At 37.5% G+C, this 15,212-nt stretch overlaps 1 protein-coding gene across 1 annotated transcript in view; it reads left to right on the plus strand.

The window, feature by feature from the left end:
* The window catches only part of LOC116508074 (sodium channel protein type 1 subunit alpha), a 59,747-nt gene extending 44,788 nt beyond the window's left edge, over positions 1 to 14,959 (plus strand). The window contains exons 21-26 of the mRNA XM_032216541.1: positions 2,241 to 2,522; positions 4,444 to 4,497; positions 4,753 to 4,890; positions 10,837 to 10,941; positions 11,549 to 11,819; positions 13,788 to 14,959. Of these exons, the coding sequence (XP_032072432.1) occupies positions 2,241 to 2,522; positions 4,444 to 4,497; positions 4,753 to 4,890; positions 10,837 to 10,941; positions 11,549 to 11,819; positions 13,788 to 14,959 (2,022 nt within the window). The remainder of the gene's footprint in view (positions 1 to 2,240; positions 2,523 to 4,443; positions 4,498 to 4,752; positions 4,891 to 10,836; positions 10,942 to 11,548; positions 11,820 to 13,787) is intronic.
* Positions 14,960 to 15,212: the final 253 nt, after the last annotated feature.

A 15,212-nucleotide genomic window follows, 5' to 3' on the forward strand; every position in this document is an offset into this window, starting at 1 on the left:
ACTTCATCTAAACCTGCTGTCCCTAACCTTTGGAATTGATGGGCATGAAATGGGCGTTCTCCCACAATGGTGATCACAGTAGGCCTATTCCACCAGCTATTTCCATTTACCAAATAGTAACCTAGTAAGGTTGCTTTTTCCCATCTCTGCTACCTAGGATGCCCTCTTACCTCACCTTAGCTCATCACAACTTGGATGATGTCAGTGAATATTATACGTAAGAGCATCCTTATATTTCCATTGTTTTCTGTTTGACAGTAATAACTTTTCCTCAGATGAAATTCTTCAGATGTGAGGATTGTCCTAATAGAAATGTTAAGGTGTCAGAAGGCTTTTGCCTTATATAGAATGGCTTAGAAATTTTGCTAACATGTACATTTCCAGCCAACTATGAAACCCACTGAGATGCTAGAGTTGAAAATTATCTTTTTAAAGGCCGAATTTCATTATGGAGTTGAACATGAACCTTTCTTTTCCTCTCTCAAGAGAAACAGGGCCAGCCTTGGAAAACTAAAAATAGAGACTCTTTCTGTATTTGTACTAGTAGGAACCTGGTAGCCTTATGTAATACAGTCCAGATGGCAATCACTGCTGCTATCTTCAATGTCTTTTAAGATCAGTAAGTAGTATTTGTAGACAGAACATGTTGCCTTTTCTATTTTTCAAGGCAGAAGAATAAGGATACAGGTTAGCTGAGAAGGGCTTGGAGTAAGGAAGGTCTGTGTGAACCTTTGACTATGTAGAGAAGAATTAGGAAATAAATGATTCCACAGCTCCTCCTCTACATGCTTAGAAATCTAATCTTTCACATTCACAATCTGTAATGATAAACTATGAGATGGAGGGACTGCAATGTTTCCAAACATACTGCATCCAATATGATTGTGGTTAAACAAGACCCAACTGAAGCATTTTGCTTGCTTCAGTTCAGTTCCATACTTGAAGTTGAACATTGGGAATAGAGACGCATCCTTCCCTGTGGATGAAGGACCCAGGGAAGCTTCATTATTACAAAGCAGGTCACTTGGCAAATATGGTTTTATCTATTCTTTATCCCTCAACATCTGCTGACTGAAGGTGTCAGCAAATTAGTGTTCATAGAGGAGTCCATTTTATTAAATCCAATTCTTCCCCAAAAATTGTATTATGAAATACTCTCTTATTATAATTTTTAACATGATTCTTCACAAATCATGAACAGAACCAATTCTAATGCTTAAAAAAGTTACTTATGAGTTTATTGCCTTTGAAAAACAGAATATGTTTCATAGAGGTCTGCAGTTTTACTGACGTTCTAGTTTGCTAATAAGAACATTTTTTTAAATAGATGTTTTAGTTGTAATAATCTTAATTATGATCACCAACTAAAATTTAATAGAAAAAACAATTTATTGCAGGCTTTAATATTATTAATTTCCCTCCCCCGCCCCCTACAATCCTACAGCAACTGTGGTTAGGGCATAAATTGGCAAAAGTATCCTTAGCAACCCATATTTCTACTATGATTCTGCTAATAAGATCTTAATAGTCATCTCCTTGTGTTTCTTGATAGCATTCACCCCTAATATAATTAAGGAATTAGATAATATATTATGCTGTACTTCAGTGTTTCTGGATTCTTTAATTATACCCCTATATAGATTTATGAATTATTCACCCCTTTATTTTTTTTGCAAAATGTTTAATTAAAATAGACTTATTTGATTAATAAAGACTGGAGCTTGAAATAAACTATGTGATTACTTAGATAAGCACATGTTGCAAATGTGTCTGGCTTACTTATGCAAAGAAATCGATCTTTGTAATAAAACTGCATGGTTAAGTTCACTCCTTGAAATATATGCTGATTTTCATTTGATTTACTTAAATATTCTTGATATTTCTGTTTTTAATTTTGGAGAAAGAATACATTCATTTTTGTTGATAATGATTACATTATTTTCTTGTAGTTTAGTTTTTCATATTATTTTCTATGAAATTTTAATACCTATTTCTTTTTAATAGATATCAACACTATTCATATTATTGTTAGGACTATTTGCATTTTTGTTTTAATCTAGATAATTTGATTTTCTCAACTTTTAAAACGTTGCTCTGATAAACTCAAAATAGTACTCAGCCTTTTAGAATTTGCTTTAATTTAAAAATAGTAAATTGTGTGTTCATGCAACAAAATAATTATATTAATTTTGCACCTATTCTTACACCGTTTTCTTTTCCTCCCATATTTGTGTACTTAGGTGGTTGTGAATGCCCTTCTTGGAGCAATTCCATCCATCATGAATGTGCTTCTTGTTTGTCTTATATTCTGGCTGATTTTCAGCATCATGGGAGTAAACTTGTTTGCTGGCAAATTCTACCACTGTGTTAATACTACAACTGGCAACATGTTTGAAGTTGATGAAGTTGCCAATAAGTCTGAGTGTGAGAGTCTCATACTTGCAAATGAAACTGCCAGATGGAAAAATGTGAAAGTCAACTTTGATAACGTAGGATTTGGGTATCTTTCTTTACTGCAAGTAGTAAGTGAAAATTCTTTAAGTCTTCTTGCTTATTCAGTGCATAATAAAAAGTTCATTTGAACAAATAAGGTGCTTACGGTTTGATCAGTTATAATGGTTCCTGGAATACAATTTCCCCTTTGATATCAATAGTTTGATAGTCTTCTGCCTCCCCTTTTTAGACTGTTATGAACTTTCCATCTCTGCTTCAAAACGTGGTAAACCAGCGCAGCTAAATTTGGAAAGAACATCATACTCATTCATCAGGGTTGACCCTGGACTTTTCTCTACAAAATTAGTCCTCCCAGTACAGCTGACTGGTATAATTTAGCAAGTTATGGTCAATATGCCAGGTTATATTTACCTACTAGAGAAATTGAAAAAATATTTATATTCTTCAGTTTTATATCTCCTTTTCGGTCTGAGCAACTCCAGGATTTTAACAAGGGTTCTATGCTATGAGCATAAAATTATCAGAAACAATGGTAAGAGGATATATTAGTGCAACATAGCATTTTATGATGATCTGGAAAAACAGTCATATAAATTTTGATTGATAACAGTTAAAATTTCCCATTTCCACTATTTTTATTTGAATGCTTTTCTCAAGCAATTACATATCATGCCATTGCTAGGTAATTTAGAACCCCATCAGTCTGTGTACACAGAAACTTCCCAATTTTATCATTCTGACATCACACTGTGGGAGAGGCAAAAAGAGGGGAGTTTGCACCCATTCTTACACTGGCTTCATTCTCATCTCCCTTGTGAACATCTCATTCAATTTCAGAGCCTGCTGAGTAAGAACCCGTAGCTTACTTAGGTTCAAATGTTTTATCTGCAACACAGAGGGCAGCACAATCCAGATGTAGGTCACAATATATGGGATTCTTCAATAATTTGCATTAGATCAGTGAGATTTTTCCAATGTGCAGAGATTGAAATGTAGTAATTAAAGGTTTTCTTTTCTTTTGACTTGTTCATAATACTTGAAAGGCCCTTGCCTAATAAAATGAGGTTCTCTCCTGGTGATGTCTTTATATATTTTTTTCAATATCAAGATAAGACCTATTTGCTCATCCAGAATTTCTGAAGTCCAAACCTCTTCGTTTAAAAACATTTATTGCTAATGAGGGTGAATTATGTTGCTAGTTTATGCTGTTTTTTAATTCTTACGGATTATGAATAGTTCAGAGAACTTTATTTGTATTGCATACAAATGTCAGTTAACAAACAGATAAATGAGGTAGTAAGATAGCTTATTGCCCCATTTTCAAATATACCATATTTTGTACCTAAGCTTTGTATAATTAGTATACCAAGCATTGGATTTTTAAATGTATTTAATCCTCTTATCTAAAAGATGTCTGATACGGTGAAGACAATGCAATCATACTTTTTGATTTGTATTTGGGACAAAATTCAAGAAGTGAAATTCAATATAAGCCTAGTTTTAGGCCAGGAAACCCCAACCATATCCCTGACCTGTGGTGGTTCCCTTGAAAACTATAGTGAGCAGGACAGAAATGTGGTCATCTTCCTTCACCCATCTAAGAGTTTAAAAGAAAAAGAAATTTTCTTTTATGTTCTTTGAATTTCTTCATAGGTTGAGAATATGGTTGGGGACTGGGGAATAAGAATTAGATATGTACCCTTTGTGTGGTTTAAATTTGTGTGGTTTAAATTCCTAGCACATAGGCTGGAAGAAACTAATATTGCATAATTCTTGAGTCCTGTACATACTTAACCTTACTGAACACAGTGAAATTTCTATGCCAGTACACATCTGTATCCAATTCACAGAAAGCAAAATTTTAAACTCATCCCATTTGCTTGTATATATATATATAATATTTCTATTGGAATATCCTGTTGTTGAAACAGATTAAGATGGATACCATTGATTGCCATCATTTATATGTTTAAATATTTTTGGATGCAGGCCACATTTAAAGGATGGATGGATATTATGTATGCAGCAGTTGATTCAAGAAAAGTAAGCACTATGGATTTCTTGGGTGTTAAATAAAATAAGCTAGTTTTTTCTTTGTAAATATGCGAACATAAAATCTAGTAATATTAACTAATACGTGCATGTATATAAATAATGCCCTGATGTTATAATATAGGAAATGCATGACAATCATTGTAAAGATATTGTGTTTGTGAATGTATTTTAAAATAATACTAATTTGCATGTTTTAAGCAAAAAAAAATTTTTGAATTTGCTCTCCTGTTACTTATTTTGTAGGTGCTTGAACAGCCTATCTATGAAGATAACCTTTATATGTATATTTACTTTGTTATCTTTATCATATTTGGATCATTTTTTACCCTGAATCTATTTATTGGTGTCATCATAGATAACTTCAATCAACAAAAAAAGAAGATAAGTATTTATATAGATATATTCTATATTTTTCTTAAAGGTGGGATCATGGCTCATGTGAATTGATAAATCAGATTTATAAATAAATGGAGAAACCTACAAATATTCAAAATCATTTGAGAGAACATACGTTTTGCAAAATCTGGAATGGTATAAATAGTAGTATTTGAATTCAGCTTGTGAATATTCAGTTTTATCTCCTCCCTTTCTCTCACACTGGAGCTTTTAATGCTTATCATAGTGTTTATCAATATTATTTATTCTCAAATCTTATTCATACATTTCCCTCCTACCCCATTCCATTTTTAAATCATGGGGTTAAATATTAATTTATTAAATTAAAAATAATTCCACCATTTTTTTTTTAGTCTAATTTTATCTGTGTTAAAATGAGAAGGAAGTATATGTCTGGTCTCAAACTTAATTTGACATGGTGAACTGATATCTGAACATCTTTTCTTCTCTTTATTGACTTTGATTAGTTAAAGCAAAAGGGTATTGTTGCAAACACACCAGCACATCCTGCATTTCCAAAACCATTCTTGCAATCAGTTTGCATAAATTAAGATGCTTTTTAATGGTTTGAAAATAATTCACATTGGTGCAGAATGCAGAATTCTTATAAGATGTTATTCAAGTATGTAAAATGTTCTCCAAGAACCAGTGTAAGGTCGACAATTCTTTTGCAAAATTTGGAACAATGGTTGGTCTATTGTGAATGATGCAAAAGGTCTGAAATGCTTGTCTTGAGCTTAAGAACCCATAATCAAATTAGTTATCTTGATTGCTGTCATTGTATATAAGAATCATGTGCTGATGAGATCTGTTGGAATGTATTAGAAAGAAAATCCACAGATTGGCGAAGTGAGTTCTTCAACCTAATCAACTAAATTATAACATTTCATCATTCTGTTCTGATTGTAAAAGTAATTGCTTTTATTTTGGACTCAAATTTGCACTGCTTGTAGCTTAACTGTACTGCTGATAACTAAGTATGTAAGAAGATAAATTCTTCAGCAGCTCAAATGTTTGAATAAGAGTTTTGTTCACTTTAGAAATCTTGAGAAAACACAGCAATCAGCATTAACATTGGCACAGATGTATGGTTCTGGATATTTTGGGAACCCTGTATTTTTTTTTTAATGCTAACCTCAGAATACATTTTGTTAGAATTTAGAGTGGCACAAGATCAATTCTGGAAATTATGGCTTGAGAGAGACTGATGTGGTAGGATAACAGCCTTAGAAGGAAAAATCATTTGATACAGCAGCGAAACACAAGTCAATAATAGCAATATTATTCAGACTTATATACCGCTCCATAGTGTTTTATAGCAATCTCTGAGCAGTTTACAGAGTCAGCATATTGTCCCCAATAATTTGAGTCCGCATTTTACCAAACTTGGAATGATGGAAATCTCAGTCAACCTTGAGCTGGTCAGCATCGAATTGTAGGCTGTAGATGGAGTTAGTGTGCAATACTGCATTTAACTACTACGCCACCAGGGCTCTGGAAGAAAAGTGCTAATAATTTATATAATAAATAGCAGAACTGAATTTCACTCCATCCTGGTGGGCACTTTACTTTCTCTGTCATGTGATAAAAGAGAGACATTGTACCCTGAGCGCAGAGGAATCTGTGAAAGCTAGAGAGTTAAGTTTTCTCTGGAGTTTGTATTTGATGCAAGCACTAAGCATGAGGCATGTCTTCACTTCAGTATATTTCATGTGGTAACAGACCACTGTTAAACACATCAGGAAGAAAAAAAAGGGTAATTTAAAGCAAAACAGGAAAAGGCATCCAACCATTCTTATTTCAATGCTCTTACTTTAGCATAGCTTTAAATCTGGATCAGATCTGCCAGCATTCCTACCTGTTTGGTGCTCGAAAAATTTTGTGCAAGCAAAGCAAGCATGCACATTTGCATGCTTAAAAAGGTCTGCACATGCGCACACCATTAAAAAAGGGGGGGAATACATTTTTTTGATGAAAATTGTTCTGCGCATGTGCAGAACAGAAAATAAAGATGGCGGCGCCCAGGATAGAACCGGTACGGTCATGTGTCCGGCTGAGTTACTACCTATTCAGCCAAACTGGTAGGAACCCACCTCTGATCTGTATATAGAACTAGCTAATCTTTCAAGCTGTACAGTTCTGAACATGCCCTAAATTTTTTTCCCTTCTAAACGGCCTCACTGATCTCTACAACAGGGACATGCAGTCACTGGAGGCAGGGGAGGTGGGGGCTCACCAGTCTCATGAGGAAAAGGAAATAATTTTTAAAATAATTAAAAAGGTCAAGGTAGTTGCTGCCAGACTCCAAGTCACAGTGACTCTGAGTCTGCTTAGTGCTAACTGTAGGAGGAGGCGAGAGAACTATGGGCCTCCTTTGCATAAGGAATTTTTCGCCTTTTAAGAGTTAAGCAAGGGTTAAAAAGCAAAAAAATCCTCATGCAAATGAGGCACGTGATTCTCTCGCCTCCTCCTTCAGAGGGCACTTTGTTTAGAGGCTTTTTTAAAACATTTAAGCAGAGTCATCCACGTGGTGACTCTAGCAGCAACTATCCTAGCCTGCCTGGCTCTGGCTAGACCAAATCTTGCATTTTTGATGCAGCTGGAGGGTATGTGGGTCATGCCTTCCGGGCCGGCCATTCAGCAGGACATGCTTGATGTGCTCCATCCCGGCGGGCGGAGATGGCAAGGGAGGACAGGAGGCGACAGGCGGGTGGTGAAGCGAGGCTGCTCGGGCAGCTGAGGCATGGCTTTAAAGTGGCGGCAGCCTCGCTGGAGCAGTCGGCGCCCTGCCGCCACTTTAAAGCCATGCCTCAGCTGCCTGAGCAGCCTCGCTTAGCCGCCCACCTGCACGTTGCCTCCTGTCCTCCCTCACCCTCTCCGCCCGCCGGGATGGAGCTGGAAGCCTTGCTGGAGCAGTCAGCGCCCTGCCGCCACTTTAAAGCCATGCCTCAGCTGCCTGAGCAGCCTTGCCTGCCCGCCCGTCACCTTCTGTCCTCCCTCGCCCTCTCCACCCGCCGGGATGGAGCTGGAAGCCTCGCTGGAGCAGTTGGTGCCTGGGGCATGGCTTTAAAGTGGCGGCAGGGCCCCGGCAGCAGAACTTTAAAGTCCCGGCGCCGTCCGCCATAGAGTGGGTCCCAGTCCCGCTCTATGGCGGACGCGGCACAGGGGCTTCAGCGGGGCTTTTGCGCTTGCCTCACCGGCCATGAAGCTCACCACACGTCACTGCTCTACAACATGTGTAATGTTCTCTTTGTCTGTGTGAAACTATTTGGGGGATTGTCAGAATTGTCATGGCTTTGTTTGTCTGACCTGGGAGTTTTTCAAAAATCGTTTGTAAATGTTGCACAGTTCCCTATCTAGTAGCTCTAGCAAGCTTTTGGGGACCTTCCATAATGCCAGTACTATTCTCTAGGCCTTGCTTTCCACATGAATGCCAATTCTAGCCATCTCTGGTCCCCAATATGCCGTATTTGGAATTCTCATATTCATCCTTCTTGTCTTCCTAGATATTCATGCCAATACTTTGGTTTTTCTAGAATTGATCTGAACTTTTCCACTTGCTTTCTAAATGATCTATCTCTAAATCGCCTTGTCAGCTTCTCTTTGTTGCCTACACAACTTGATTTGAGCAGCTTGATGTGAGACTCAATTCAATCATGCTGAATTATGTTCATTGTTTCAGTTTTTTTTAAAAAGTTTAATGGCATTGCATTGCCAGCTAGATGTCCAATGTTCCTCTTTTCTCATCCAGGCTTAACACTTATAATGCCTATGCGTATATGTAATTTAACATGGAACAATGTTCAATGCCTTGCCTTATCTTTTCTGTTTCAAAGAGAGGCATTGCATGTGGTATAGCAGAGGCATAAAAATGGCATAACAATATGCATTAATGATGTAAGGCACTTCATAGCTTCTTTCATCTGTCTGGCCAATTGTAATAAGAACTATCAAAACACTCCGATCAGAATACTCTGTTACAATACCTATCAGAAGAGTCTGTTACAATAACAGCCCCAGTTTGCATCTAGCAAGGGTCAGATACTGTGACCCAGCAGTTGATGCTGAATTGATCAGTGGTTGAAGTTGTTAGGCAGTGATGGGATTCAGCTGGTTCGTACCAGTTCAGATGAACTGGTTGTTAGATTACCCACCTCCTGCTATCAAATTGGATCCTGGGTGCAGCGCTGCAGTGCAATGGAGAAACAGGCAACGGAGCAGCCATCATGAAGGAAGGTGAAGGCCGCTTTCCCTCTTTCTTCTCCATACTCCTCCTCCTTTCCTTGTGCTGGCCACTTTGTTGCCCGTTTCTCCTTTGCAGCACAGTTCAGGATCCACTTTGATAAGGGGGGGGGGGGGTAATTTAACAACTGGTTTGCCCAGGGTCAGGTTGGCTGCCGTGGGAGAATCTTCCCACATGTATGGTGGAGCTGGAAGACGGGGATGAGCTACACCTTCCACGACAACCAACCTGACCCTGGGTGAACCCGTTGTTAAATTATTTGAATCCCTCCACTGATGTTAGGCATTCCACTCTATTCCAATCTAAGGTCATATGTTTAATCATCTCTTCTCAATGGCAGAAGTAAAGAAGTTCTGCTGCATAAAGATTTCTGATGATGAGTATTTGTCCATAACTGCTTAGGCTTATTCAGAATAACAGAGTTGGAAGGGACCTTGGAGGTCTTCTAGTCCAACCCCCTGTTCAGGCAGGAAACGCTATATCATTTCAGACAAATCATTGTCCAATCTCTTCTTAAAAACTTCTAGAGCATCCACAACTTCCGGAGATAAGTCATTCAAACTGGTCCCATCCTTGAGGCAGAGGAAAGTATCCTGAAGCAAAATTACTGACCTCATACCCTACCTTTACTGTTCCATGGCATTAGGATTCGTCAGTGTTGCTGCTCCCACACACTATAATGTGGGAAGATTTAAAGCAACAACCGGCAGAATTCCCTCTATCTTTCCTGTTTTCCACTCTCAAAATCATCTTAGCAACAACAACAGTAATAGTTACATGAACGATAAATTCCTCACTGGACTAAATATTTTTAAATGCTTCAGTTTTGTTTAATAATGGGAATGTCAATTTCCTAGAACACCTGCATTTGGTCTCACATGAGGCTAGTATTCCCGGCCATTTACTTCTGTGTCAGTGGTGGGTTGCTCCCGGTTTGGCTTGGATCAGGCAAATTGGTAGTGGCGGCGGTGGGAGGCACCCTCCCAAATGCTTCTGCGCATGTGCAGAAGCGTTGCACGTGCACGTGCAAACCAATAGTAAACAAAAATTGAAACCCACCACTGCTCTGTATCCCCAAAACAGAAAAAATGCTGTGCAAGAAAGGTAAACCAAAGCACAAAATGGCCATGGAGGCCCAGAGCTTCAGAGAGGATGACCCACACCAGACCTACTGAGCCAATTATCACTATCTTCTGAAAGTTCCTTCCACATGAATTATAGAAAGGGCTCGTAGGTTGTTTTATGTTGTGGTGGTTTTATGTTGTGGTACTGCTTTGATGTTGACTTAAAACTGGACGCAAGATAAAAGTTGTCTTTAAACGTAAAATAAAATACTGCCATAGGTTGTGGGGGGTTTTCTCCTCTTTCCCTAGGAACTCTTTTATTCTCCTTTCTTCTAAACATTTTCCCACACCAGCCTCTAAATAAAACCTTCAATAATAACTATTCTAACACGCTGGTTATTAAATACATTTATTAGTCAACAAATTGTAAAAAAATAAAATAAACTGAAGTTTGAACATGTGCCACGTTTATTTTTACATGGTTAAAATTGTGCAGCATTTTCATTATAAAAATAAATCAGGCCCAATGTTTATTTTTAGCTTGTAATATGTTATAAATGCATTTACATTTAAGACTTATGCACAAGAATATGATTATAACCAATTTTCATCTCATGCCATTACTTTGGAGGCCAAGACATCTTTATGACAGAAGAACAGAAAAAGTACTACAATGCAATGAAAAAATTGGGGTCTAAAAAGCCTCAGAAACCTATACCTAGGCCAGGGGTAAGTAATATGATCCAGTTTACTCACAACTAAAAAGTCATTTTAAATTAAGTTAATGCATGGAGGGAAAAGGGGGGAGAGAGGGCTATTTAGTTTGTTTGCTTTTTAATTCTCATACTGTTGTACAAGTAGACCTCGAGTTACAACAATTGAGCCCAAAATTTCTGCTGTTAAGTGAAATATTTGTTGTCAGTTTTGCCCCATTTTGCAAACTTTCTTGCCACAGTTGTTAAATGAATCTCTGAAATTGTTAAGTCAGTAACAGAGTCATTAAATGAATCTTGTTTCTCCATTGACTTTGCTTGTGAGAAGGTTGTGAAAGATGATCACGTGACCCGGGGACACTGCAACCATCGTAAATATGAGTCAGTTGCCAAGCATTTGATTTTTGAGTATGTGACCATGGGAATGCTACAACAATCATAAGTATGAAAAACAGTCATAAATCACTTTTTCAGTGCTGTTTTAACCTCAAAAGGTCACTAAACAAACTGTTATAAGTCGAGGACTACCTGTATTATTAGCTCCTTAGTTCAGTTACATTTTACTTAAACAAATGTGCCCACCTTAGTGTCCATTAAATATTATTTCTTCTTCTATACTTCAGAACAAATATCAAGGCATGGTGTTTGATTTTGTGACCCAACAAGTATTTGACATCAGTATTATGATTCTTATCTGCCTTAACATGATCACCATGATGGTAGAAACAGATGATCAAAGTAAACAAACAGAAGATATTCTCTACCGCATTAATTTTATATTTATTGTCCTTTTCACTGGAGAATGTGTCCTCAAACTAATTTCCCTACGCTATTATTATTTCACAATTGGATGGAACATTTTTGATTTTGTGGTTGTCATCCTTTCCATTGTAGGTAAGAACTATTATAACAATTTAAATCTTCTCACATTTAGCTTTTATTATTATTCAATTTCTGATATATGAATTCCTTACATAAATTATTCTTGTGGAACATATGTATTTGGGTACTGTATTTTTGTGTGTATATATTTGTAGTAAAAAGTTCATCATGATGCCTTTGGCAATGTAATCTTAATCCAGGATGCAGATTCCAGACAGGTTATTAGATCTCAAATTATCAGATATCCATCACTCTTTTTCCTCAATATGCTTTATCAACCTACCTAAATCTGGTAGCACATTAATGGGGTCAAAAGTTGCAATCTGAGAATACAAATTCCCCAACAGCTTTCTTCAAGAAGTGTTTGTTCATCCAACCATTAATCAAACTCAAAAGGTAAAACGCAGAGATCCAGGAACACAACACTGGGATAAGATGATATTTATAGATGATAGAAGGAGACATAATACAACTGAAAAACCAGGAACTGCTGACTGCATCCCAGGTTCAAATCTTACATCTTTTCCCCTCCTAGGTGTCCGAATGAACTGAAAGCAGTTCATTTCTCAGTGAGAGAAATGATTGACAGATCTCCATAATTCCTGTAATGGATCTATTTGCCTCAAGCTCTTTCTGTCTAACCTTTGTTCTTTTAGCTCTTATATTACTATTCCATGAGGCCTTCCAAGCCAATTCATAGTGCTGTGAGGCTTAAATTTTACTTCAAAAATTATGACTAAAGCATGGTAGGAAGACCCTTCACATTGGCAAAATACCAGTATTTTGTTCCCACTACACATAAACAGTTTTGACATTAGATAACCTGATAGTCTTAACCTTCGGGTCTTTTGAAAGAGAGATTCAGTGGTACATCTGTATGAATTCATCTGCCTTGGAGGAAATTAAATAATTAAAAGCATTGGTTGTCCCTTTTATTTAAATTGCCACAAATATTTAATCATGTAACAATGAGGCATAGCAAAACAGATGCCTGCCTCATTCTTTTTCTTTTGCAAGACACTTCATAGATAATAGTAAGAAGAATCACCAAATTCTGTTCAATCATCTGTTCATCTTGAGATAGTTAATTTTACCTTCTTACAGTCTCATGGTCCATGAGGGCTGAATTTTAAAATTATCATTATATGTTAATATCTTTAACACAAGCATTTTGTACACTTTTTGGAAGATTGCATTCCACTTTTTGCACTTTTTGCAAAGCTCAAATTAAAGTTCATAAAGATCTTCTAGATGATTAATAGAGATTAATAAAATAGTTTAGACCATTGAACAATATAAAAACAAAACAAAAATATTGACAAATCTAAGTACTTAAAGCTAATTGACTAAATTATAAAATGCCTTTGTAAATAAAATGTTAACTTATTAATTTATTAAACTATTGAGTGAATACATTTGTGTGTAGATGAATTACACTTTTTCCATTTTTAAAAATATATATGAACATCTAGTATTTTCATGTGCATGTTAAATAATGTAGCCTAAAAGACAAGATAGAGCTTGGTAATATCCTGTAGACCAAATACTATCAAGGGAGCAGAAGTCTGCCATTACTTTTGATACTGGATTTAGGCTGTCCTAAATCAGAGCCTTCTAAACTCCAGCCTCAAACAGCATAATCTAGATCAGGGCACGCCCATGCCTGGTTTAGCGAAGTGGGGGGAAAGTCTCAATACATCACATGACACCGCTGTGACGTGACTTTGACACCCCTAGAAGAATGCCATGATCAATAGACTCAAATATCTCTGAGATTATCCAGGACTAGGAGGCACAACTACCTGCCCATTTTTCCATTAGGGCAGTTATCAAGGCTTGCTTCTATGCCCAAACCAAACTGGGAACCAGTTGTTTGTAAATTTAATTTAAGGCAGCTTTTGCAAAGACGTTCCAATAAGGGAAGATAAGGTTTGATGCTGACAAACAATAACCCTGATTCTTTTGTTTAATTTTTAACAGGTATGTTTTTGGCAGAGATCATTGAGAAATATTTTGTATCCCCCACCTTGTTCCGAGTAATTCGACTTGCCAGAATAGGTCGAATCCTGCGTCTAATCAAGGGGGCAAAGGGGATCCGCACTCTGCTTTTTGCTTTGATGATGTCTCTCCCTGCCTTGTTCAACATTGGTCTCCTCCTTTTCCTGGTCATGTTCATCTATGCCATATTTGGAATGTCCAACTTTGCCTACGTGAAGAGAGAAGTTGGCATTGATGACATGTTCAACTTTGAAACTTTTGGCAACAGCATGATCTGCCTCTTTATGATCACCACCTCTGCTGGCTGGGATGGCTTGCTAGCCCCCATCCTGAACAGCGGGCCTCCAGACTGCGACCCTAAAAAAGATCACCCAGGAAGTTCCGTCAAAGGAGATTGTGGCAATCCTTCGGTTGGGATTTTCTTCTTTGTCAGCTACATAATCATCTCATTTTTAGTTGTAGTCAACATGTATATTGCTGTCATTCTGGAGAACTTCGGTGTGGCAACTGAAGAAAGTGCCGAACCTCTGAGCGAGGATGATTTTGAGATGTTTTATGAGGTCTGGGAAAAGTTTGACCCAGATGCTACACAGTTTATGGAATTTGAAAAACTTTCAGAGTTTGCAGCTGCTCTGGAGCCTCCTCTTCACTTACCTAAACCCAACAAGGTTCAGCTTATTGCAATGGATCTGCCCATGGTAAGTGGTGACAGAATTCACTGCCTCGATATATTGTTTGCTTTCACCAAACGTGTTCTGGGGGAAAGTGGAGAGATGGACGCTCTCCGCATTCAGATGGAAGACCGCTTTATGCAGTCAAACCCATCCAAAGCCTCCTATGAGCCCATCACAACTACCTTAAAAAGGAAACAAGAGGAGCTGTCAGCTATCATTATCCAACGGGCTTACAGGCGTTATCGTCTGGCACAAACAATAAAGCAGGCTTCATTTTTAAACAAAAACAAAATCGAAGGAGGGGCTAGCCAACGTATTAAAGACGAATTCCTCATGGACAAGATGAATGAAAACTCTTACACCGAAAAGACAGACATGACCATGTCAACAGCTATCTGTCCACCATCCTATGACCGTGTAACCAAGCCAGTTGAAGAAAAACATGAAAAGGAAGGCAAAGATGTACAAAAGAAAAAATAAAAATCTATGTGATTGGGTGACCAATTGTTTACAGCCTGTGTGAGTAATGTAGTTGTGTCAACAGAACTACTCCAGGTGGTCTCTGCCAAACATACAGTTTTTACAAATGTACTGTATTCCTAAGGTCAGTGCCTCTAACAAGACAGCAACCCCTTATCAAAACACAACTGTAAAATGTAGAAAGAATGACAGGAGGTTACTGTTTTCATTACCAGCTGACACTGCTGAAGAGGAGAGAAAAATGGCTAATCAG

The sequence above is a fragment of the Thamnophis elegans genome, chromosome 1 (assembly GCF_009769535.1).
Source record: "Thamnophis elegans isolate rThaEle1 chromosome 1, rThaEle1.pri, whole genome shotgun sequence".
Lineage (NCBI taxonomy): Eukaryota > Metazoa > Chordata > Lepidosauria > Squamata > Colubridae > Thamnophis > Thamnophis elegans.